The 25,787-nt window shown below is 36.6% G+C and overlaps 3 protein-coding genes across 7 annotated transcripts in view; all 3 read left to right on the top strand.

The window, feature by feature from the left end:
• The window catches only part of Iml1 (GATOR complex protein Iml1), a 37,248-nt gene extending 28,084 nt beyond the window's left edge, over positions 1-9,164 (top strand). For all 5 annotated transcript variants that reach the window (XM_019043277.2, XM_019043279.2, XM_019043278.2 and 2 more), the window contains 9 exons: positions 1,416-1,526; positions 2,319-2,532; positions 3,052-3,151; positions 3,869-4,018; positions 4,475-4,635; positions 5,773-5,941; positions 6,489-6,620; positions 7,389-7,582; positions 8,411-9,164. In XM_019043277.2, coding sequence (XP_018898822.2) covers positions 1,416-1,526; positions 2,319-2,532; positions 3,052-3,151; positions 3,869-4,018; positions 4,475-4,635; positions 5,773-5,941; positions 6,489-6,620; positions 7,389-7,582; positions 8,411-8,605 — 1,426 coding nt within the window. In that variant the 3' untranslated portion in view covers positions 8,606-9,164. The remainder of the gene's footprint in view (positions 1-1,415; positions 1,527-2,318; positions 2,533-3,051; positions 3,152-3,868; positions 4,019-4,474; positions 4,636-5,772; positions 5,942-6,488; positions 6,621-7,388; positions 7,583-8,410) is intronic.
• Positions 9,165-11,121: 1,957 nt separating this feature from the next.
• On the top strand, positions 11,122-11,867 carry mRpS18C (mitochondrial ribosomal protein S18C). Its single transcript, XM_019043300.2, has one exon. The coding sequence runs from the start codon at positions 11,241-11,243 to the stop codon at positions 11,745-11,747; it is 507 nt and encodes a 168-aa protein (XP_018898845.1). The 5' UTR covers positions 11,122-11,240; the 3' UTR covers positions 11,748-11,867.
• Positions 11,868-14,292: 2,425 nt separating this feature from the next.
• Positions 14,293-25,547, top strand: LOC109031629 (uncharacterized). Its single transcript, XM_019043246.2, has 7 exons — positions 14,293-14,765; positions 15,365-15,482; positions 16,306-16,511; positions 17,612-17,777; positions 19,004-19,384; positions 21,171-21,262; positions 23,225-25,547. Exons 1-7 carry the CDS (start codon positions 14,629-14,631, stop codon positions 23,943-23,945), a joined length of 1,821 nt encoding a protein of 606 aa, XP_018898791.2. The 5' UTR covers positions 14,293-14,628; the 3' UTR covers positions 23,946-25,547.
• Positions 25,548-25,787: the final 240 nt, after the last annotated feature.

Below are 25,787 nucleotides of genomic sequence, written 5' to 3'. Positions count from 1 at the left end.
CAATGGAACCAGGGTGAGTGTCTCCTTTCTCCACTCCTGTCAATTTTTGTTTTATTTCCACCTGTATCCATACCTCCATCTTTGCTTTTACTTTTAAAATTTGAATTTGGAAGAAATTGAATTTGAGTTGTAAATGTTGTTTGCACCGAAAAACCCAAAAATTCACCACTTGTCTATGATTGTGAAATCTTATGGAGTTCTCAAGCAGAGCTTGAATTTGCTATATCAAATTCCATCCTAAGGGAAATTTTACTAAAATCACAAATTTTCAGAAGTCAGTCTTACTTCCAGCGCCAGAATTTCCAACTTGTAAAGTCTGTCATAGCATTTATCATCTGCTCTGTCATGCAGAAGGTCTTAACTGATCAATGTATGATCAGATGAAGGAACTTGCTAATGCTGACAAGCTATTGGTTAAGGCTGAACTTTTCAAGATTTTTATGAGATAGAATGGTCCCTCTTGATTTGCCCAATGCAACTTCATGTTTCTTCTGAGACTGAATGCGATGTTTCATTGTAATGTTAGTGAGTCTTTGCATTCAATAGCTCCATTTTCATTTCGCTGTCTTCTTAAACTGAGTATTATCATTCTCATTCAACCTTTGAAAAATGATCGTAGAACATTCTTTCCGCCACCTATTGCTTTTGTGATTGTTTAATTAGGTACATGAATTGTTCTGTTTTAATTTGTAGTAACTAGTACTTTAGGAGATCAAAATTCATACTCTAAACATTTTTAGGACTAGTCATCTCTGGAACATGTGATACTTTACGGTAGTCCATGTTACAACAGGGTATTAAAACCATCCAAAAGTATGTAAAAAAGTATTCCAAAGTTTGCACTTTGACGGGTCCAGAGCAAAGATATCATGTTCAAAAAAACGCCAAGATCGGCAATATAGCGCGATTTGTAGAATCGCTGGGGCAACCAATTAGCTGAACTATCAGTAGAGTAGCTAATTAAAGTATCAAAAATTATTCATTATTTTTTAAAAAAATATTTTTTCTCTTGCTCTCTACTCATAATTTCTAATTTTTTGGGGGAATCAGCCCCTATAATATCAAAAAAGTTTAAAATAAGACCATTCTATTACATACAGAACCTGAAGTCTGAAAAATAGATGACCTCTATTTGTATTTGAAAGGATTGGTGTTAGAGCCAGTAAATTATGTCCTATAATCATCAATGACGTACATTTTATTTATTCCAATTTTCGAAAAACCAAATAAGTTTACAGCGTGAACCATATTCATTGCTTTTCTACAATTTTTTTGTTTGTTTTCGAATTAGGGGAGGAGGTGTCAGAGAAAAAAGTAATTCTTATATAGGCCTTACTTTGCATTGAAAAGTCTGTATGCATTCATTTTTGCACCCTTGATTTATTATCAATCCTCCTTTCTTTTTTTGATTCTAGATCTGGCTCTAAAGTGCTTGAGAGAGGTAGGGTTTCTCCAGCAACAGACGTTATGCCTTTACCCATAAATATAGTCAACGATCCAGACGCAACATCCGAGTCAATAGAAAAGTAAGTTCTTGTCTCAACATTTTCGTTTATGTTACTCTGAAAATCCATTTAGGTTCTTGATTCAAGGAGAAGTCTTGTTACCCTCTCTGGCATTGTTTCACAAATCAAAATCATGAACCATTTTATTTTTTAAAATCCAAATTTGACATATATGTGTTGCATGATATTCCAAATATATATTAAACTTTTCTTTTATTCATTTAACCATTTAAAAATTATCAGGTATGGCCCAATAAGATACAGATGAAATAGCAATAATAATACAAAAGAAATATTAAAACAAATGACAAATGAATCATTAAGTTAGGAGGTTAACAAGTGTTTTTGCCTGTTAAGGAGGAAGGGGCTGTGCTCTCAACTAATGTCACTTGCTCTTGATTCAGCTTTTTTAAACGTGAACTGCTGAGTTTGGTTTCACAAGGCTCCGGCCCTCAAAAAAAGACGAGGTTGCCCACTTCTTTTGAGCAGTGGTAGATCTATTGAGGATGGCACTTAAAGGTGCTTAAGTGGTGCTTTCTGTGGCAAAGCCTCGAAATTCTGCCTGTATCTTTCATAGATTCTAAGATGGAAAATTGATTATATTAAATATTTACCGAACAACTTTTTTCTGTTGGCTAACTTGAATTTATCAAAGTTAAGCATGATCCAGTTCCACAAAAATTTTGATGGATATCTTTACTTTATCAGAATTTTTGTCCATATTAAAGGATTTCTTTGCTTTCTCCATTGGTGGAGCTTGTCTTGTCTTAAAATGTTCCATCTTGACGTTGCTTATTTTTTAACTTTTCTTAGTGTCCCATCTGAGATAGAAGTGCCACCTTTGCCGAAAACAGCAACAATCCCAGAGATTATCGAGGCCATGAAAACACCTAACACTGGACTGGACTTCCTTACTGGCTACAGTTACCTGCCCAGCCATACATTTGTCGTTCTTGATGCTCTCGTCTGGTTGTCCAATCGCTTGGAAGGAGGCATGTCCCAGGCCAAAGGTCTTGAATTCATGGAAGTAGGTACCACCAAGCTCTCTCTTAATGTTTTCATATCAGCACAAACTCTCTCCTCTTGACTTTATGGACCATCAGTCTTCCTCCGGTGAGAACGAAACAATGCCCAACAAATTATTTTAGTCCTTAAAGGTCATTTATAAGTAGCCTCTAGAATTTTTCCTTTTTTTAGCCATTTGCTCAAGCTCTAATTTTGAATGTCAGTGTTCTCGATCCAAGTCTCTGCTGCTCTTTCTTTGTAATGAATGTTACTTTACTCGTCAAATTTGAAACTCCCAAAAACCTCAGAAAGTGATCAGTAAAGAGAAAATATATTTGAAGCCCACTTATATCTCATTCAATCACAGCCAAAACATTTAGTCCAAATGCAGATTTTGAACACGTGGCAAAAACATTTGGTCCTTCAGATTTTGAATGCAAGTCCTGTGCAAAATGAAGTTTTGTCTCTCTATCGGGAACAAGCTGGCTATCTTATCATACATGATTAGTTAAAGTTACCCTTTTATGCTTATAATTTTTAGAAACTTCGTCTGGAAGGATTAATCTGCCATGCATCTGGTGACCGCTCTCATCCGTTCCTCTTCGGATTCTATTTGTTTTATTTTACTGCAAAGGAAAAAGGTAAAAATGAAATTCATGAAAATTTTTTTTTTTTTTTGTTTTATGAAAAACCCAACATTTCATGCTAAGTAAGGAAAGAACAATTATGTACATGCAGATTTTTTTTCTGTGTCAGCGTGGCGAATGTGCTTCAAGAAAATGTGTACATTTTCATCTTCAGCTCTGATAGGATAATTATGTTTTCCTGCAAAGAGAGTATTTTTAAAGAAAAATGGAAGGTATTTTAAATGCCTTTTTATTTAGATAATTGGGGTTTGCTGAGAGTTCCTGAAGCTTGTGACACATTCGAATGATAATACATATTAAGGACAGGCCCAAGCATTTTTCCATTCATGTCATTTAATCATCAGGTGACTCTAAAATTGTCAGAAAGCTCTTGGGACGTAAACTTTCTACTTGTACAGCATCCTAGTTAATTACTCTATTCTTCATTGCAAAAAAGTACGATTTCAGGTACAGTGATATGGGCATGGTAATCACCAGCAAACTCAACTCTACGGTAGCAAATACCATATCTCCAATCGCATTTACCATAAGTATGGTTAATGCTACCAGATGTCTGGATATCTTTATCCTACTGTATCACTATGTCAATAATCAAGTAGGTAGACTCAGGATAGAATTTACCATACCTCTGGTAAAATTTATTTCAATAGGAGTTAATGATTTTTTATCTTGGGTTGGGCTTTATAAGAATTCATAATTTATTTCTTCCAGGAAATGATGGACCTTTGGACGCAGCTGCTTTTGAAAATGAGTGGGTCGAAGTAGAGGCAAAGCAGCCTCACCCGCCACCTGAGTTTCCCCTGTTTTTGCATGATAACATTTCACGAACGTGCCAATTTGACACTACTTCTAAGCGAGGAGGTTTGTCCATAGAAGAATAGACCTTTTTCAGTGACTTTCGATATATTTTTAGCAAAATTGAATGTATTATTCTAACGCAATGTGCGATGAAAGAAACACACATAAAGTGACTTTTTAACCCCACTCAAATTGAGGGGAGGGAATCTTTCATCTCTGGTGGTAGCCACCAGGCCGAAAAGCTTCATTTAACATTAACATTTTAATATTTAATTACAACATATTGGTCCATCTGTAATTTAACCATATAATCGTAATAATCAATAATGAAAGCCTAATAGCAACGTTCTGTTGCCATTTTCCCTCAGATTGAATGATACGTATTAGGTATTTCAATTTCTAGCATTTTTAGCCATTCACAGCTACGAATTTTCACGAAACATTTTGTCATTAAGGTTGAATTTTTATTTGACAATAGTCAATAAAATACTAGGTTAAAAGAATTAAGTTTGTTGGCAGCTCCTTTGTACAAGCAAGCGTACTTGGATATCAGCACCAATTCAAGGAGTGATCGAGTAGAATGGGGACACGTTCGCTACCACTCAGCTTATCGACCTGATCGAGCTTACGAACTGGCAATCCAGTGGGTTGCTGCTTCTGGAGCAATTGTATCAGATCTAGTAAGTTCTGTTCAACATAGCCATGAATGAAATCATCAAATGATGATGAATTTTTACTTAAGCAGGATTCGGGGTTGCTTCAATAATTTATATAACATCTAACCCCATAATTAGTCAACCAAGTGAACAAGTGTCAAAAATTTGAACTCATCAACCAAATATTTTAATGATCTTTTATTATTATTAAAATTTTATAAATGTATTGATTTACGCATCCATCGTTTAAAAAATCTCGAAAGTGTTTCTTGGCCATGATGTGAAATTCAATGCTGTTAGAAGTATTTTTCATAGAGCTACAGGCGGAACCGCCAAATTTTTTCTAAAAAAAATTACTTAAAATGAAGAAGTATATCTTATCTTTCCAATTAGCAGGATGGATTTTAAATCCAGGGTGTTTTGAAACTGAGATGCTGAAAACCATTTTTATGGACTTAATGTTTTCTTTTTTTAATTTGGAAGATAAACATTGTGTTTGCGTGAATCTTCCGCCCCTTACTTGCCAAGCTCACATTCATTTTATTATTTTTTCTTATATCAGATATTGTTGATCAGTAGAAAAAGTGTGACATGTAGTGTTGTTATTTACCAAATATCTCTCTCAGATTCATTTAGTCTAATGAACCTTGACAGCATCTTGAAATATGTCTCGTCCTAGTTTAATTATTAATTTTAGGACTTTGTCATGTTCAGACTGTGTAGCAGTTTCAATTTTTATACAAAAGATATCACTTTTTAAATTTTAAACAGGATTCAGAAGCTTCTCTGCCAAAATCACGGCAGTTGTCAAGAACTCCCGTCAAGTAGTTTTCCATTTTAAAATGAAGTATGACAGGAAGTCTGCATCATCACATGACAAGATATGCGGTTGCGGACTTACACACCGATAAGCTTAATTATAGCCATTAATTTTGAGAAAATTCTTGTCCTTCCACCTTTTTTTTCTTTTGGTGGATATCAATTTCCAATGCCCCCTAACAATATTTTTTTTGTCCTTATCTCATGATTGTTTTAACTCGTCATAATATGACAAAAAAGGAATATCTACCTACATCAAGTGTAACTTAATGTGTTTTTCAGATTCAGAAAAATAGAATTGAGAAATGAGTTAGTCCAAATTTTTCAATTACATTTTTACAGATACTAGGCTGGGCTAGGAAGATTCAATTTTGCGGCCTTCAGATGGTGCCCATTCCAGCAGATCCTCTCGCTTTACCATATTCTCTAAAGTCAGATCCACTGAGAGGTCCAGTGTTTGTTCCTGTGGATCTAGAATGTCTCATGGGTGCTAGAAGTTATTTATTTGAAGGTGAGTGCAATTCAGTTTGCTCGATTTGCTAAACATTTAGCACCATACTATTTTACTTGTTTCTCTGTTCAGAATCCATCATGCGACTAGAAAAATTCAGTGACTGCTTTTAAGATTTTCCCGAAGAAGGTAAAAGGTATGATACAATGATTGAATTTACAGCTACAGATCTAATAATTGTAACATTTTCCATGTGTTTAAATATTCACAAACAATTTAAAAATTTAGTCATCATGAATTGAAATACTGGAATGAGGTGACGTTAGCTGCCCTTAATTCCTGCGTATGAATTATGTTAACTTTGATTTTGAACTAGAATAATTTCAAACTTTTTGTATAATTCACATTAAAAGGTTCAAATTTTTTGCAAATATTTGTCATAAGCTTATATGATGGTATTTTTTAAGTTATTTGATTTGCATTCACAAAAGAGATAATAGAACTATTTACATGGTGATTTCCCCGGTGATTTTTCCCTTAACTCTCCGTTCTCACTACTCTTAAACATGTACCAAACTTTACTCTAAATGCAGGTAATTTTTTTCAGAATTTCCGGAGGAGTCTTGGGCAGAAAGGCTTGTTCTGTTTCAGGAAGCTATCGCCATCAAATTTGGGTTTATCACTTGCACGATTGAAAATGGCTCTCGGCACCATCACAACCAGTACATACATTTATCAGGTTAGAACTTTGTAGATGATATTCTTGTTGTTTCTGTGTTGTTTATATACAAGCATGAGCTAGACCGAGTTGAGGGACTGAGGGAGCTGCAAGCCCCTAAAGCAAATGGTTGAGGAGCAACAATCTACTGCGAACACATACTTTACGACTTTGTTACTTACGATTGTAGGGAGAGGAGGGGAAGTCATTTTCGGACTCAAGGGGTGGCGAATTGTTCCCCAGATGATAAGAGGATTTTTAATAAGTCAAAGTAGCCAATTTCAGATCCCTTCCAAGGCCGCAGTATCCCCTGAATATAAAGCCTAAAACAACATACAAAAAAAAAAGTCAAAGTGTAGCACGGTAATGTATCAGAGAGAATGGCTTTCTGGTAGTTTCGCCAGAGGGCGACACTTCCCCGGTGGTTCTGGACGGGGCATCTCTGATTGATTGCAGTTGCCGAATGATGATGGATCGACCAATCAGAGATGGCATACTCTGAGCCGCTGGGGAGTCAGTTGTAGTTTGACTCAGGTCGAGAGGCCCGGGACTGTTTTTCACAATGTGAGTATTCTCTTTGAAAGGTTGGGGGACGTGTCCCCCAACCATATCTAAATCCTTTTAAATAGTGCGGTTATCTTTCTGGCCGTGCCTCTGTTCGTCCAAAAGATTCATTCAGTAGTTTTCCTTTCAGAACTTCATTCTGTATTGTGTGCTGGGCCCCAGAGCCGGGTGGCCTAGTCACAAAAGTGGTGATCTGTTTTCTGAGAAACTCCTTCATTTTTTCAGGGAATGCATTTTTGTTAATTCCTGCCGCCATTCCGTGTGAATACTCAAATCAAACTCAGCCGAGAACATCATCAATATCTAGGCGCTCAACTAGGCAGTACCCTGTTTATAATGAACTTTCAACAAGTCCTCATCAGGAATACATATCTCGCCATGTTTATAGTTCTGGAGATGACATCAAACAAGAGACAAGGGTAATCTTTTTTCTTTAACGCCAACCAATATATTTGTGTGACATTGATGCTATAGAGTTCGTCCTTAAAGAGCAACCTTTTTTTTTTTTTATCACATCATTAGGAAATCTAACTCAATCATTTATTCTTATATTACAGCAGATAATATTCATGGTAAAACCAGGTATCACAAGGAAAAACCAGGAGAAAATGGTATTCTAAGTTTATGGTATTTTTTTGAGCGCAAGGAGCAATCCAAATTCTTAAAGAAGGATAAAAAAGTAATTCAAAACTGAGTTTTTTCTCCATCGAGATATCTCCTGAAGGGAAGAAAACCAACAATTTTCATAACCTCACCAATTTATAACTTACCTCCTATATCATACTGGGCTTTATGGTCATTAGTAATTAAGTCCTTTTCAGGAAAAGAGCTGTCATCAGTATCTTCTTCAAAAAAAATAATTTTGCTTGCACAGTCATGAGAAAAATTGGGGTCGTCACTCGTACTCTCTACCTGCAGCTCATCATGTGTTACAACGCACTGGATGAGACGTCACATTCTGACCCATCTGCATTACATGTAGAAGAGAGACTCTTTAGTGAGGTAGGAGAACAAGAGAGGGTCAGACAGGACATGGTGTTTAACTGCTGGCCCTGGAGCTGTGGAGCCACTGGATTAGAGTGCATTCGAAAGCAACACTCAAAATTGATGCGCAACTAATTTTTTTAGGTAAGACTTGGGAGAAAAAGGTGTGCGTTTGAAGTATTCCTGATGAAATTACTTACTCCTCCTTTCTAGATCTCGAGTGAGCTTGAATACCAACATGTAATGTATTTTTATGCCTATAGGTTGGATTCTTGTGGGCATGGAATCACATGGTCAGCCGTCGATGGAAATGGTCATCCACACCTGCCACATGTGATGAAGCATTCCAGAATAAAATCCTAGGAGATTTCCAAAAATTTTGTGCCAACACCGATAATCGTCTGAAACAATTTTGGGACCAATGTTGGTTTTTGAAAAAAAGTCAGTCCGTAACCTGATTGCATCAAAAGCTTCTGCATTCCTCCTGTTGCTGTGATTAAAAAACAATTCCTTTTAGTTGAAGATAGTGAGCCTGCTTTTTGAACCAGGCTGCATTGAAATCATAGACAGTTTATTTTAAGATAGAACTTGGTTCTTTTTTTGTCACCAATGACTGTTTCATTGGCCAATGCCAGAATTAGAATGGCAGGGGCAAGATAATGTTTATGCAGTAGTATAACAAGAGTACTTAGTGTTGCTAGAATAAGAGGTGAATAAGAATGGCAGTTGAGGTTCCTGAAGAATTGCCCTGTGGGAATAAAAGGAAATCAGGCTCATCAATCAAGAGTCAGTTTTATGCCAAAAGGTTAAAATTTGACTCGTGAGAGCATTGAGCCATGTCAGCCAGTGTCAAAGTTTTTAAATGAAAAAAAAAATAATAAATAATTAAAACTGGACAAAAGACATGTGTTTTTACAATATTGATGTATTATATGAAAATAGTGTATCAATGAATGATGTTGAATGTAAATTTTAAAATGGTTTTTTTATGTATATAAAATATTTTTTATAATGTTAGGTAAATTGTCTAAATTATTTAGCTATATTGGACCCAATTTTATATTCATTTACTCCAAAAGCCCCTCCTCCTTATTAACACTCACCCCTCTCTTTTCACATCCCTCCCACTCTCCATCCTCCCTCTCTTTCTAGTAACTGATTGACATACTTGGCTTTTCTATATACATGTTAGAATTTTGACCACAATGTTACCTTGTGAATGTTTGTGTGACCGCTTCTTTTACAGAGTTTAGTCCATGGTAAATGAGTGAGGCCAAAAGCGTATAAGGGTGACTTTTTTCAGCGAGCCAGCCAAATTCCCTTTGAGTCAATTCAAAACAAATTGACCCACAACTAATCATGTAGTGATTTTAGGGACATGAATTATAGCAGTGGCTGATTATCAAACTCAGAAACCTATTGCTAGGTTATTTCTGATTGCAACTAGCAGCAATTGTGTTTCTACCATTTTAGGGGCATGTAAGGGGCGCAAAAGTTATTTTGATCCGAAAACAAATAGCATGCCCTAGAGCACCACTGAAAGTGATTCGCACAGTGATGAACACAAGTACCACACTTTGGAATGGCCACATTAAAGTAGCGGATGGAAAAACCGGAGAGCGTATATGGGTTGGTTCGATGATTTTTTAATCGAGACCAAAAGTGCGAGAATATGTATCTCCATAGCAGTTTTTTCAAAAGTCCTGCTCCTATTTTTTCGAACAAATATCTCTCACCAATCATAGTCTTCTCGATTTTCCAAAGAGGCGGCCCTTTATCATATGGGAGCCACTTTCTGCTCATAAAGAAGCAAAATCAAGGCAGTTCTTGAGGAATTACGTTGGCTAGTTTTCCAAAGGAAGAATAACGTACGACAGGGAATTGCAAACGGAAATACTGGTTGCGCAGAGGTGACAACCGAGCACAGGGGAGAATTTCATGAGCGCCGCCGCCCGCGGCGCACTGCGATCCAAAACTCAAGAATAGGAAGAAATAAGTCGGATAATGACTGAAAGATCACGAAAGTCTCGTATTTGATGTTTTTTTGAGTCACTAATGTCGAATTTGATGTCAAACTGCCAAGATTTTAACACCCTGACCTATTAATTGTAGGCAAGTTTATGGCACGCTGTGGTGCGGCGAGCTGCCGCGCGCTGCCAGCTCAAAATGCACACTGACGCCTACAAACCTAAAGGGATACTTCAAGCATTGCGCAATGCGTGAAGTAGCCCTTTAGGTTTGTAGGCGTCAGTGCGCGTTTCGCGCTGGCAGCACGCCGCGGCGCTCCCGACGCGGGCGGGTGGTGAACGATTGCAGGGAGAGCTCAGGCCGCGAAAATCGTATTTCGTGTAATTTTTTTTTTTTTTTAACCTCTTTTTAATTTTCAACTTTTCAAACTACACACTGGTCGTGTGAAGTAGTAAGTGAACTCTCAACGCTAGATGAATAAAGGCAGGACGTGCGCCTTGCGCGCAGGGCGGCTCATGAAATTGTCCCCTAAGCCCCCCTAAGCTCTGTCGCAGAGGTGAACCCACTCCCGCAAAATTAAAATTTCCCGGGCTTTTTCGAAAATTGATTCCATTGGCGCGTGTCCCAGAATGCACGAACTACAACATCCAATCAGACTTTTTTACTCCTGCTGGTAAAGGATCATAGAGAAAAAAAAGGAGGTGTTTGCATCTTGAGGATTTGTACCCACCTACGTCATCAATGTAAACAAGATGCTCGTTGAGGGTTATGTTGACGCTGTAAAAACGGACCATAATGTCCGATTTTTTTTACTTAAATCAACTCTTTACTTAATTTCAAGCACTTTTTATAGATTGACTTTTTCCCTTAAATTACACCATTTCCAAGAAAATCGACAGGATAAAAACGTCGCTGTACCCAATGACGTCATCAAAGCTATAGATACTCTATGAAAAATTCCAAGATGCCCGAAATGCAAACACCTCCTTTTCTTTCTCTATGGTAAAGGATTGTTTTTTGAGGTTAAGTCCTAGATTCATGATTGTGATGTAGTGGATTCCGATTATCAACCACAGACTTAAATATTTTAATATTTCATTTTGTCTTCACACCCTGCGATTGATTATGAATCTTTGCCAACTCGCCCTCCTTCGCCATTGTACTCGGTTCAATGCCCCGTTAAAGTTAGTGCCAGTGAAAAGCAATCAGTGTATGTATTCTAGTCACACCCCGGTCTCTAGAGACACAAGTTTAAGTTTCACACCTGCACCTAAGATCAAGAAAGAAGTTACTGTCGATTATGTCACTCCAAGCGCTCCGCAAGATTTACCACAATGGGATATGGAAAACCCATTTCAACGAGAAAAGCAAAGCTGCATACTTTGTAAGTACAAAATAACACCTGACTACAAGAACGTTAAGCTCCTGTCGCAGTTCGTTTCCCGCTTCACAGGCAGAATATATGGACGGCACATCACTAGACTTTGTAAAAGTAAACAAGAAGCAGTAGAGAAAGAAATTTGGAAAGCACAAATGGCCGGTTTCATGCCCAACTATTTCAGAGATCTGCATTTCACGGATGATCCAAAGCTGTTTAACCCGGAGAGGCCGGTGAGGCCTCACAAATATTAAAACTTGTATGGGAGCAAGGTAATATTGCTCCTTTTTTACTCTGTAAATTGTCACTTGTTCTTTTTTTAATGTTAGTCCTTTGTGAATTGTTTTCTACATAAATTTCTGTTCAATAACAAACTCATATGCGTTTTCAATCCATCCGGCCCCATGCCAGTAAAGAATTGATAGTATCATTTTTCTTAATCTTTAATTTTGCTCTGCAACTATAAATAGTAGAAGAATTAAAATTTATAATTCGAAGACTGACATTTTAAGGCCTCAAGTTTGCTCTTGGTCCTTTTTTTAAACTGAGGAAATAGGAATGAATTAATCTAATATGTAGAACAAAGACACTCAAACGCAGCCCAAAACATAAGTAATAGGATGAAATAAAAAATAAACGGCGGAAACAAGGCTATAAACACCCTAAATCTTGGGAGACATTTCTATGTCGACGCTCGGTATAATGGTATTTCATACCATCATCATGCAACGCCGATGCATGCTGGTTTCAAGTGTTTGATTTTAATTTCTTTTTTATTTTTATTTTACTTTATTTATAGCGGTTTATAATGGTGTTGTGAGACACCAAAATGTCCCGCATAATTAAGTGTGTTATTAGCCTGAAGAAGAAAGCCTTTTCAAGAAAGGTCTGTACTTAGAGATACTCATTGCCATGTCACAATAAAGGTATATACATCAATTTGCACTAGTTTTTCAAGTAAATAGAAGTGTTGTCAGTTAAGGTGACAGTTGTTTTGGTCTCCTGTGGTCATTCAGTGCAGTGGTTGTTGCCCTGATCCTATCATCAGGAGGTCTGAGGTTTGATCCCTGTCCATACCACCTGAATTTAATGGTCTCAAGCACTGGTATTTAGGAAGTTGGCGACATATTTTTCCCCTCAATTTTAATCTACAGAAATGTATAAATTCTTGGAGGTGCCGACTATTTGAGCACAGGTTCAAACGGAGGAAAGTCAGTGCTGCAAACTTGCTAAATCTGCCTCTTGTCTTTAGCAATGATGACCGGGGGCTTGGTGGAAAATGGACGTTCGGTAATGGATTAAGAGCCGGTTTAATCAGCCAAACACGTAAATATGCAACCACCCCCCCCCCCCCCCCATAACATTTCATGCTCGGTCAGGCCCGTGCCTCCCTTTTACCATTTTAAAATTGGCGCTATACGCTTATTCTTGCATTAAATATTGTAGCCCTAAACATTCCCTCTCTTCTTTAACGCACCCACACTGCAAGCTCAGATCCCCCTTCACCTACAGTGTTCGCTATACTCACATATTTAATGAATGGCGCCGCACACCTCACATGTGCATCAAATTTAGTGCTGTCTGAAATGATTTTTCATCGAGTTTGTTGCGGTTCTAACTCCATTGCAAAAAGTCAGGTAAGTAACAGCATAGGTAGGTACTTAATAATTAATATAACATGACAGTGTCTTCATGAAAGGATCAAACTCAATAATTTATTACCAGCTTTATACGAAGTACAGGCAAATGTATATTTATTCTAGCGTTTGATATTTTTTGTAATAACCACTTCTGAAAGGGACTAAGGGAGTGTTTCACAAATATTTTGTTTTGAAGAACGTCCCAAAATTTTCTCTTAGACAGAGGGTATGGTATTTGGATTTTGTACTTCGAAGTAAGTAAGTACTAGAACATGCATAATTTTGAGAAAAATGTTTCGAAGTTCTCATCCCTCAGTTCAGGGCTCAAAACTGTTCTATTAAAATGCAAGTTCAAATGGCTTGCCAATGAACTTAAATCATTAGAAACTTATTGTTTGTGCACCGTGTGCTCCTTGTCAAGAACTCCTGATTTTTTACTAAACTCAAGGAAAATTTTCTTCTCCTGAAAAATGGGCCTGTTGCGATGAGCCAGGATTTGCGAATTAATAATGAATGTCAAAGGCATTTTATGAAACTCAATAGAATTTGGTCCATGCTATAGCTGCATAGTTGCTCTAGTGCAATCAAGTGGATTTCGTTTAGCAAAAGGGCACCAAAAGTATTCCAATGTTGCTAGGATAGTGCAACTTACATCCCTTGCGATAAAATTACTGAAAACTTGCAAAAAATTTAATTTACCATGGTAATTTTTGTATTGAATTTGTAGTTTATTGGAAGTAAAGATATTACTTGTTTGGATTATCAGTATATTTGCACGGTAAAAAAAAGTGGCACAATTTTAGCGGCATTGGAATGGCAATGCTTGTGGTTCCTTTTTGCAAAAGGCAATCCAAAAGAAAGTAGTTCGCAGTTGACTGATTTATAATTTTCAAAATTCCCCGCCGAGTTAATAGACAGTGCAAGTAACTTTTCAGCCTTAGATATCTCTCCTCCCGCATAGTTTTTCGAGTATTTTCTGCGTGTTTTTGTGTAGATTTGAGAAAAAATAGTACTATTTGTGTACTTTCTTACTTGCAGATTATTTTGTAATCCACCCCAAAATTTCAAATTATTTTGTACTTTAAGTACTTTTGTGGAACCAATTCAGTGTAATTTCATAAGGTTCCCTTTTCTAGCAACTTTGAGAGCAACATAACCTCAATTAATGTTTTGGTAGTTAGTTCCTTTGCCTTTTGAACTTCGGTTGCCGGTTCTCTTGTCCAAGTCGTCTCGGCTCGCGATTTTGGAGTTTCGATGGGTTTAAAAGTCCCAAGTGCTCAATTTCCACTCTGATTATCTGAAACTCAATATGTGAAATAAGAACTTATTGCTTAACGCATTCATTCTGTTCTACTCGAGACAATCGTCGCAGTATTTTGGGAGACCTCCACGTGAGAATTGATCAGATGGTTGTGTTACCTCTGCTCAGTTTCACGTGTTTTTTTACTAATTTCACTCGTCTAGTCAACCTTGTGATCTGCCAATAATTTGAAGAATGGATCACACGATGTTTGAGTGGAATGACACAGTTTTGTCGGTAATCAAAAACCCAGTCTTCCTGCAGAGCTGCTTGGTCGCTTGCGTCAGCATTGCCTTGCTTTGGATTGCTCTCAAAACATTCAAATTTCTCAGGTAGGTCATCAAATCATATTATATGAAATTCACTGTTTAATTTGCTCTGTCATAGAAGAGCTCGAGTGTGATGGATATGAAGATAAGCCTAAGGCCAGTACTTTATGAATGCAAGCAGTCATTGAAGTGTTAGGAACTGCTACGAGTACCGACCTTTTGGTTACGTTGGTTATTATTGAAGAATTGAATGTATGGTGGACCATTCATAGTAAATCGAGAGCTATTGCTTGTGATGGAGTTTTTAATTTAAGAGCATAAACCAAATTTCTAATTTTCAATTACGTAAGAAGCTTCTAATGTGTCCAAATCACCAATGCATCTTGATTATTATCTTGGGCAGGGAGTGGATCTCAATAAGCTCAGCGACTGACTAGTAGGGATTGATCCGAAAATTCCCTCCAATTCAAGGTACGAGGTTTAGGTTCCCTCCTGGAACAAGTTCGTGAACCAGCAAAGAATACTTTATTCTAAGTGAGACAACAGCTCTTTAAATAGAAATTTTAATTCTTAGTGTCTGTAAAGTTCATAGATGGGAATCGAAAGGGGCCTCCTTTAATTTTCGAACTTATAAATATTTTATTTTTGAACATGTGTTTCAGATCTCAGTTTCCTACCTCCGTGAATTGCTGGTTTTGTAACAGTTATTCCAAAGTTCCTGTAGAAAATAAGAACTCCTGGCATTGTGAAGTCTGCCAACAATACAATGGATTTGCAGAGGTAGGTTAATAATCAGTTTTTGAATTTTTTTAAGAAATCTAAGGGCTGATTTGGCTAACTTTATCGATTTTCAGGGGCTACTATGTTTTTTATGGGGTCAAATCGGTTTTTTCTGGAAGTATTTATGATGAGAATCGGGACTCATTTGACACCTTAGAAGTCAACTTCTTCCAACTCTTTTCATATTTTTGTAACTAATCTGTCAAGGGGTCCCTAGTAAATTTTATTGTCAATCAAAAAAGTTTGTCCTGGTTCCGAACTAATTGTAGCTAGTTGGCTGCTGATATTTAGGCGCTTACTTTGGCGACGACTTCGATTAGATATCTAGGAGCCAATGAGAAATATTTAGGCTCATTTTGTGCATGGCCCCTGTCGGATTCAAACACTTTTGACAATTTAACAGTGGAACTAGAGTAATATTTATCTCAATTGCAGTACCTTTAAGTTTTTGATTTGTTTTTATTTTTTCTAGGGTAGGTACATGAACTGATTTTATTTTCACAATGAATTAAAAAACCTTGAAAGACCATAAAGAAAAGAAAAGAAAACACAAATTCTCCCCCTCCAAAATAAAAGGGTGTCTACAGGTCTGAAAAAAGTATGGAACTTAGATGACTTACTTTGAGTTGCAGAAAAAGTCATGGAAATTTACTCCAAATCTAGAGAAGTGTAAAAACCTTTCTTTCCTGCATCATTTTTCGACTCAAAATGCAAACTGCACAGAAAATTGAAAAGTTGTGTGTGTCAATTCTGTATAAACCTTGCCAAAAACGTTGATAAGTTTTTTTTTTTAAATGAGTCAATATGTTAAATTTTGTTTCAGGATGGAGGCTACAATAAAGTTATTCCAGAGCAACATTATGAAAGTTTAAATCCTGATTTTGCAGAGAAAACAATTCCAAGTCCCATCAGTTCCTCTAATGGCTTATGCAGGAATTGCAATCTGAATCAAGAACTCAAAAGAGCACAGCTAGCCTCATTTGAACCTCTCGATCCGAACAATTATGACTGGGAAGTAGACGCATTCAGGTAAGTTATGTTGACATTCAATTTATGTTTAGCTTACAAAGAACCAATGGCACTACATACTGATAACTCTGGAACTTCAAGGTGGATCTGCAGCATTTAGGAGAGTGACTCGATAATACCTGGATTTTCGGATGTCTCTTCAAAAATCAGCAAGTGTCACATCATGCAGTTGTCCGTCAGGTATTTGTATGCAAGATACAAGATTTGATCAAGACACAATTTGAAGTAACTTCGAAAGCATGTCATGTGTGAATTGCAAATCATTTTGCCTTTTGATTTGCGATATTCACTCGAAACATGCTGTGGAAGCTACTTTAAATGATTCTCAGTTAAGTCTTGTGTAAAAATACCTGACAGACTACAGCAGATGAGATGCTCGAAGATTTTTTAAGACATGATCAAAATCCAGAATCATCAATCAATCGATTGGCTATCCAATTGCTCTCCAAACTGCTTAAGATCCACCTCTTTGTTCTACTTTCTTGTCTATAGTTTCCTCTTTTGCCCAAAGTAACATATTTTCGTGCAATAGGGTTAAATTTAAGGTTTCAAAAATTTTTAAAAATTAAGTCAATAGCACCTAGCTACAGAGAGAATGAATTTGTTCTTAATGAAAAAGCATAACATCAATTTTTTTCAATGCACAGGAACAGGAGGTTATCAGACTAAATGTATTTATAACTTTTAACTATGCACTAATTTGTCTATATCCAAAATTTTAAGAGTACCAAAGTGATGACTAAGTTCTACCTCTTTTCCGTTTCATTCTGTCTGATTTTGGGTGATTTAATTTTGCTTTGCTAATGTCACACTGTCTGGTTTTAAACTTCTCGTGTCATTTCGCCAAATCAAGCTAGATACATAGTTTAGACGGCTCTTTTAATTTCAATTTTGGAGCTTTTCATTCTATTTTAAAGAAACTATTTTTGCTGGGAAACCATTTCTCAGTTTATATTCTTTTCCTTGTCTTTATGGTAAGTAAGTGCTCACTGTGCGCTCACTGACTCTCATACCTGAGAGCCTAGAGTGCGCGTTAAGTTAGAGGAAGTAAGACCAAGTAAGTCTCAGAGTAGCTTATATTTTCTTCATTATACTTCCAGTGAACTGTTGGAGAAAAACTATAAGCTGTGTCCATATTGTGAGAAAATAGTATGTAACACATTGGAAAATCAGATAAAAAACTTGAATATAAGCCATTTAATAACCACTGCTAGTCACAAACTTGCCACTTCCTCTGTGAGATTTCTAAATCATCAGTCAACTCCTGTAAGTATTTTCACACTACCTAAATGATCATTAAGAATGAATTTCTTAAATACTTCAAAATTATTTTAATGATTACTTCCTAAAGTCGGCATAGCTTCATTGTGGTGTTTTAAAATTCTTGCTCTTACATCACTTCTTCAAAAGAAAACTGAATCCTATTTTTGCTTGAAATTTCTAAGTACCTAGCAAAAAAGAAGAAAAATCATGCAAAATTGTTCAAGGTTTAAGGGGATTTGTCAAGCTCAAGTGACGTGGTCGAACTGGCATGCCATACATCGCATTGATTAAGTCAAAAATCTGCCAAGATTTTTGACCTTACCAATGCGATTTTAAGATGGAAACTAGGAAGTCCCCAGAATTTCGCCATCAATTGGCATTGCTTCAAAGTCCTAAGCTCTGTTGCCATGAGGTGTAACTGAGAGCTGCGTAGAAATGTTTGGCCAAATGGTCTTGTTGTAGATTGTCTTCACCCGTTTAAGCGAGACTTTGTATGAGCAGTATCGGGAGATCATCTCGTTTTTTTCATGAGCAACACGCCACAGGTGCTGTCAATCCTCAAAGTATTTTTTGCAAGGAATATGCTTTACCAATAACTCAATTGCATGAATAATCTTGTTTTAAAATTGTAAGTCATTACTCAATGTCGGTTGAGCTCTAAGCAGTCATCATCAGCTAAATCGTAGATGTTCAGCCCTGACAACCCAGTCAGTTCTGATAGCTCATCAAATATTTGCTGACAATCGTGAATGAAGATTTTCGTGCAGCATTTGATGAACTTCCAGAACTGACTGGGTTGTCGTGTCTTTTTTAGTATTGCAGTGATCATATTTTGACTCTTAAAAATGTATATATGCACCATTTTAACAATTCTAAATCCTTGAAATATTTTTATACACAAAAGTATCTCAAACTTGAGTGAAGGAAAATCATCTTGATTAGAATCAGCACCATAGAACACAGAGACATCAAAATAGTTACCATCATGTGCAAGTATGTACCTGAAAGGCAAACATAGTTGTTGACTTATTCATGAGAAAATTAACTGTACTCTATACCAATGAATTGACTCTAAACGAACTCTATACATAGAATTTGCGTGCTTCATAGATCCTTTTGGTACCATTCATTCAAATGTGATTTATTTAAGCATAACTATATCAAAATTAGGTCGTACAAGTTCTTTCACAGTTTTGCCTTATTGTAATCACTGTATCTTCTGCTTTCAGGTTGATCTGAATGTGTTATTACGCAGTTCAAGAAACTCATTATTTGTCTCCGGTTTACTTTCTATGCTTTTGTCGGTCGAAAACTATGATAATTCTGCTCTCAAAACTGCACTCAATGGAAAAATGGAAGAAATTTTTAACATGACCAATGCTGGCTCTCAGTTTTTGATGTACACAGACCCTGTTTCAACTTACTTTCTTGATAATCAGACCAAGTTCAATCTTGTTGTCGTGATTATGTGCTCAGCCGTTCAAATTCTAAAACGTTATGACAACAGAACTTTTCTAGACTACATAACGCAGTTTAGCTGGATGGCAATCCTTTGTTTGCAGGCTTCTTATATTTTCATCAAGTCTTCATTGGACATCAGGTCAATTCAGGTATAGTGGTTTATTATGCAGTGTAATGCCCGTAGTTGTATACAAAATAGACCTCCCCCCCCCCATGGACTGTTCTCTGTCTGAGGTATTTGGAGTGGTGCGCCACTGACTCCCATCCAGGCAGAACGACAAGGGAGATCTCGAGCTCGGTTGTTACATCTTGTCCGGCTCTGCTGCTTCCTTCCAGCATGCAGTAGAACTGAGCAAGACTTGGCGATGTCCGAGCTCTAAACTCTCCGTAGTCTATCATTGCCTGAGTGGAAATCAGTGGCGCGCATCTCTTAATAGACAGGAAAGTGGTGTTTTTTGTTGGTTTTGTGAGAACAAGAAATTTCCCCTGGATGTAATTAAGATTTTTGTAATCAGCATAGCAATAAAAACAACCTAGCCGTTTTTGGTGGAAATTGAAAGTATTGCTTTCTACGGGATTTCCATGACATGAAAAGTGACTTTTTCGAACATGAAAAAAACGTCGGCTCAAATCCGACCGGGTCAAATTTTCCTGACCCTACGTAAAAACAAATACAAATATGCATGCTGATTCAAAACCTCACTTTATTTGAGTGTTACCAATGCGAACCATGTGTTGTTATTTTAACTTCATAAATAGTAAAAGTTATGAGGCAGTCTTTCCCTGAGTTTTTCAACCATGAGCCCCTGCCTTACCTGACCAGCTTTTTGAGGGGTTGAAATTTTGAATTTTGTGAAAAGTAGCCTCTTAGTATACTAACTTCTAATATATCAAAAATAAAGGAATCAAAGGAGGGGGGAAGTCTATTTTGCATCAACCTCCTTTCTATCTCATAATTTTAGAAAAATGCCAGCTCCACTTACTGCAATCATAATTATATCCCATTCCTCCTGAGATTGTAGAAATTATAACAAAGAAACGTAAAAATGGGAGAAAATTTCTGAACACCAAATGTATTGAGGATAAAAAAGAGTAAAATAGATTGAATAAAATTGTACAAAAGAGCTTGAACCCCTTTCAGAATTAGAAATTAAAAAAGTTTATACTTCAAGTCTGAGTCAATGAGAGAGTGATGATAACACTTTTTGAAAAGCCAAAGTTGCTTTAAGGACCAGAGCAAATATTTCTGCTCATCAAAAGGAGCGACTATCCAGCTACCAGGGCACTAGGGCGACTAACCAGGGCAACCAATAATGAAGAGAAGGTAGATGGGATAGCTTCTCATTTTAAAAATGTGTTTCAACCTCATCCTGTTAAGCATAACAAATTGTGAAAATTAGGATATTCATATCTCAGATTTTTCACCTGTTATCGATCATTACATTTTTTAAGGACATTTCAAAGTATGTATCAACCATGGAAAATACCAACCAAAATCTGTGAACTCTGTAGTCAATCAAATGGCCATGTGCAACTCTGCCATGCCAAGGAAAAACGCTGTATGAACATTCGAGAGTTGCCTTTCCTCCAGTAAAATGTTTAATTTTGAGGAATGTTATGAAAATTTTCTCTTGAAATTTTCAGATAATTTAGATCTAGTGGTGAATGAAATTCTCTGAAAAATCGGAGGAAGAATATTCCTAGATCTCCCTGAAAATTTATGTTTTATTAAAGGAAAATTGGCAACGCCTGAAGGCTCATATGGCATTTTTTCCTAGCACGGCAGAACTCATGACTGGACCCGGTTCATCCAGAGTCTGGGTTGTACCATACCAAAATGATAGGGAGTTTTAAGTACATACAGTAGTTATCCCTCATGAAGTGAAATGCACAATTATCAGATCACTAATTTATAAAATATTTCGATTTTTTTAGATTTTAATTCTCGCCTTAATCTTTACTGTATCTCTCTGGAAGTTTGTTTATTTCAAGTTCTTTTTCTTCAGACAAAGGAAAAGCTCACCCAAGTAAGTGCTCAAGTGGTTTGCGTTTTCTCCTTTATTGTTATGTATAAGTGTCCCAGTTTTATGCTCCATTGTTTTACATGCATTCGTTAATCAGATATCAATGGTAAAACTACCAGACTTTGTACCTTGTTTGCGGTGTTTAGAAATCTCTGCGCCTATTTCATTTTTTTGAAAGAGAACAAATCAATATCATTCCTTTAAGTCTCCATGAAGTTTTCTTTGCACAAAGAAGAAAAACCATGGAAGTTTTCAAGAATTGATGTCGTTGAAGTCTGCAGTGTCGCAAACAGAGATATGCGGTCTGGTAGTTTCACTGTAAATATGTTTGCTCAAAAGGATTCCATCTTTCATGATTTCCCGGATGTGTACAATGTGTAAGTTGAAGTAACAACTGGCATTGGACTACATTTTTCAACAAGAAGCCCCTATTTATGACTTCTTTTAGATACAATCAGAGAGCAGTTTACTAAAAGGAACTAGAATTTTTCAGGCAAGAAAAGATCAGTTTGCTTCAAAGTAACTGAATTTTAAGAAACAGCTTGTGTGTATAATAGGGTGTCCAGCAACCAAGAAAATCAGGAAAATGTAATTTGTCAGAGAGAAGTCAAGAAGAGAAAATTTGTAGCTGGGAGTTCTGTGAATTCCTGAGCAAAACAGTGATCTTTTGCATAATTTAATAGCATTCACTTCTGGTTTGTGGAGAATTTGCCACTCTGAAATTTGAACACCCTCCGATCCATCCTGTTACTTTGCATTGAATTCTGTTTATTTTGGGGTTTCTCTTTATTCGGAAGAAAAGGGCAGAGAGAACAAGGTAAAGTCATGCGCAACATACAATCCAAGGGTCAGGGCAAATCTGAAAAATTAGGAGGAAGAGAAGATGTTTTTGCCTGACACCCTGTATAAGAATTTACACTCAGATATGTGGTGATGTAACAGAAACTAACTTAAGGTTCCTCATGGAAAGAATCTACTATTTAATAGTGCATTTAGCAATGAGAAACCGTAAGATTACAACGTACCTGCTAATGAATTCTTGTGGGCACTTATTTGCTGTTTCCAAAACGCAGTATCTTCAAAAACAAGACCAGGCAGTCCTTCAACAGCTTTTTTTCCTGCACTATGCCTCCATTTGTGTCACTAGTTTCCTTATGCTGATAGGTTATTTTATGAATGAGCTAGAAATTTACCTGCAATTTGTTAAAATTGCCTGCAGTAAGGAACTACTATCTTGGGATCATATTAACAAGAACGTATGGGTGATTAGTTTTCCCATACAGATAGGTTTTTTCTCTGGATGAATTAAAAACAGTAACTCCTTATTGCAAATTGTGGTCCAGTTGATGGTGTGGCAGGTGTTACCACCATTGGTTCAAAGAGAGATACCCAGCACTGAGGATGTGACAGCGCGCCTGTATCTTGTACCCCAATGCTCTCTCCTAATCAGAAACTCATGCCTCGCTAGTTTCATCTTTAAAAGCTACCGCTATATGTTAAGCTTGATACCTATCAGCTGTGTGCTTTTTACCCTTCGAGGATTTAGTGTGGAATCTGCTGATGAGTTTTTAAACTGCGCTATACAGTTAAGTTCTTATTGTTTCATGTCTCAACAGTGAAACAATGATCTTGTCTGAAAAACCCACTCTCAAAACCCAAACTGATAGAAAATACAAAATGAGTTGAACAAGGAAAAATATAAGGAATTAAAACCAAGATATTGACGAATAATGATGAAATTGATAACTCCTGTTCATGTGAAACCTAAGATAGCAGAAATTGTAAGTTCTAAACCATTTTCCAGAAGAATTAATTCTTTTTTGCTGCAGCAAAAGTTTGCAACAGACTAATTTTTTTAATCTGATGATGCATATTATAGTATTGCAGTTTTGTGTTAATTAATTATTTAGACTCATCTACGTAAAGTAATTCAATGCACTCTAAGTTGCTCTCTTTATTTTACAGGTCGAACAAAACTTCTCCCATGACAGTTCCGGCCTCTGTAGAGTCTACCAAAATTCACCCAAGCTCACCTCCGAAAATTAGTTTGGAAGGTATGCCTCAGCCAACCCAAAGAGACAACACAAAAATGAAGTCTGGTTTCGATCAGAACCTGGAAAATGGTCTTGGTATTGGATCCCTAAATCTCGGACCGAGTCAATCAACTCCGTCGAACCGATTCTCAAGGAATGTTTTCTCCGTTAGCCATGACAGTTTTCCCTCAAAACGCAAACCTCTCATTTTACCTTCAAGGCTAAATATCAATTTGAAAAATGAGCTAAGTGAAGTCAACTTGCCGTTTTCACGGCCATCTAGTCAAAGCTCAGGTTATGAGACAATGAACAAGTCAGGTTTCGATTCACAAAATGGCTCTATAACGGGTGACGAAGACTACGATGTTCCTCTAAAAAGCAGTCTTCCATTGCAAGTGTCGAATTACAGGATGAGTCCACCCTTCATGCCCCCTGCTCCATCACCATACGAACTCTACACTTACTACCACTTCACTGCCAAGTTTCAAGCCTCATATGGAGGACAATCCCCTCACAATTTATCATCGTGCTCGTCTTGTGTGGGAAGCACAGCTCCCTTGAACTCAAATAAATGGTTCTTATTAGTTTTTCTAATGTTTCTGTTCATAGTCTTACAAGAATCTTTCATTCTTTACTCATTATTGAATCGATGATGAAGATTTTAATTAGTGTATTATAATCACAGTACTGCCATCAGCCCGATGCCAACCACGCATCTATGCCAATTTAACGTTAATTTTGTTGTAAATGTTCCCTTTTATTTCTTTTGCTTGTAATCAATCCTTGTAAATAATTCCGCTTAAAACATGTAAAGTAAAACTTTTTCGCCCCGAAAAATATCCTGTTCAATATAGGTACATATTCTTTTCGTTTTTACTGAGCTCTTATAAGGTTCAGAATTTGAATGATAGTAGTCAATACTGATTTAAGTTACTGGTTACAATCATTGCAAATAGGACTTAAAAATCTTCTATGAGGAAAAATTTCTCTGCAGTCCATCTATAAAATTTTGGTCACTGTTGGGTTGGTTCCACTTTTTGCAAAAAGATGAGAAGTTTTTCATAGGAATTGTGTTAATTTTTTCTCTGCATTACTAATTTGCAAAGCAGATGAGGCAAAAAGGCAATCAGGCAATAAAAAAATTGATGCAAGAAATTTATCAGCACTAAAATAAGTTAAAAGATAATAAAAACAAACAAAAAAATGTACCTTTGAGGAAGAATTTTTATTAGCTTGATACAATTTATTTACTCCAGGTAAAATTCTCTCTACAAGAACAACATTGTCAATGCTGGACAATTTTGCTTGAAAAGCAAGGAAACTCATCTTCTGGAATACGATTAATGAAATTGATAACCAATGCTCAGAGATTGTATTAATCATAAAGCCAGCATAATTTTTTTCTAGTTCTCATTTCAGCAGACTTTTAAGCAGTCAAAAATCAAATGGACCGATTTAACTCAAATTACCCCAATTACTCAAGACATGGCCTAGTTTTCCTTGATGTTTTACTTTGTAAGCAGAAAACCAAGCAGCATTGAAACTTGAAATGGAGTTCTTACATGTGTCAGGTATTTGCATTTAAAGTACTTTATCTGATTTAAAATTTTTCGGGATACACAATGGTACTACTGATTTTTTCCAAAATCAACTCCTAAGCCTAAAAAAAAGCTCTCTAAGTTCAGGCCATAATCGAGTGGATATCCCACTTTATGCTGAGAGTTTACCTCCATATCTAGTCAAACTCTCTATGCACAGATAGAGAGCAAATACATTAAGAGGGTTGCCACTTTGTTCGGGGACTCCAAAGTTGAAACCAAGGGAACCCTACTACTGTATTTGCTCCCTATCTGTGCATGGAGAGTTTAACTAGATACAGAGGGGGGGCTCTCGGCATAGCACTGAATATCCCCTCTATTACAGCCTGAACTTTGAGGGCTTTTTTTGAGCTTAGGAATTTATTTCAGAGAAAACAGTGGCACCCTAGTGTTTCTTGCAAAATTTCACGTTAGGAAAAGTATTTAAAACACGAATGCCTAACGTACACAAGGAATTCATTCATTCAAGGAAAATTTGAAGGCTTTAAATACTTCAGTGCTGTTTTAAAAATTAAAACATTAGAGAAAATCAGGCAACGTGAAATGCAGTTAGGTTCATTCTAGTTAAGTCCGTCCAAATCTATTTCTAAGGCACTAAAAAAAATAATAATTGATTTATGTACCTAGCTTGACATCATAAAAAAGTTATGAAAATGATTTGACGACCTTTTTATTCAGAATTACATATTTATAATATTGACAGCAAAGCCTAGCCTTTTAATTCTTACCTCTAATTCCCACTGAAAATCTAGAAAATTTAGAAGACCTTAGGAACTTAAATTGAGGAGCCTCTCTCCCAACTCCAGCTCATTCCATTCTGGATATACTTTTGGGGAGAACAGGTCTTTATTGAAGTTCATAGGTAGTTGTTGAGGAGCCTTGTAGACTCATGATGTT

Source organism: Bemisia tabaci, chromosome 1 (assembly GCF_918797505.1).
Source record: "Bemisia tabaci chromosome 1, PGI_BMITA_v3".
In the NCBI taxonomy this organism is placed as follows: Eukaryota; Metazoa; Arthropoda; class Insecta; order Hemiptera; family Aleyrodidae; genus Bemisia; species Bemisia tabaci.
Note: the sequence above shows the minus strand (reverse complement) of the source record. Positions and strands in the feature narration are given on the sequence as shown.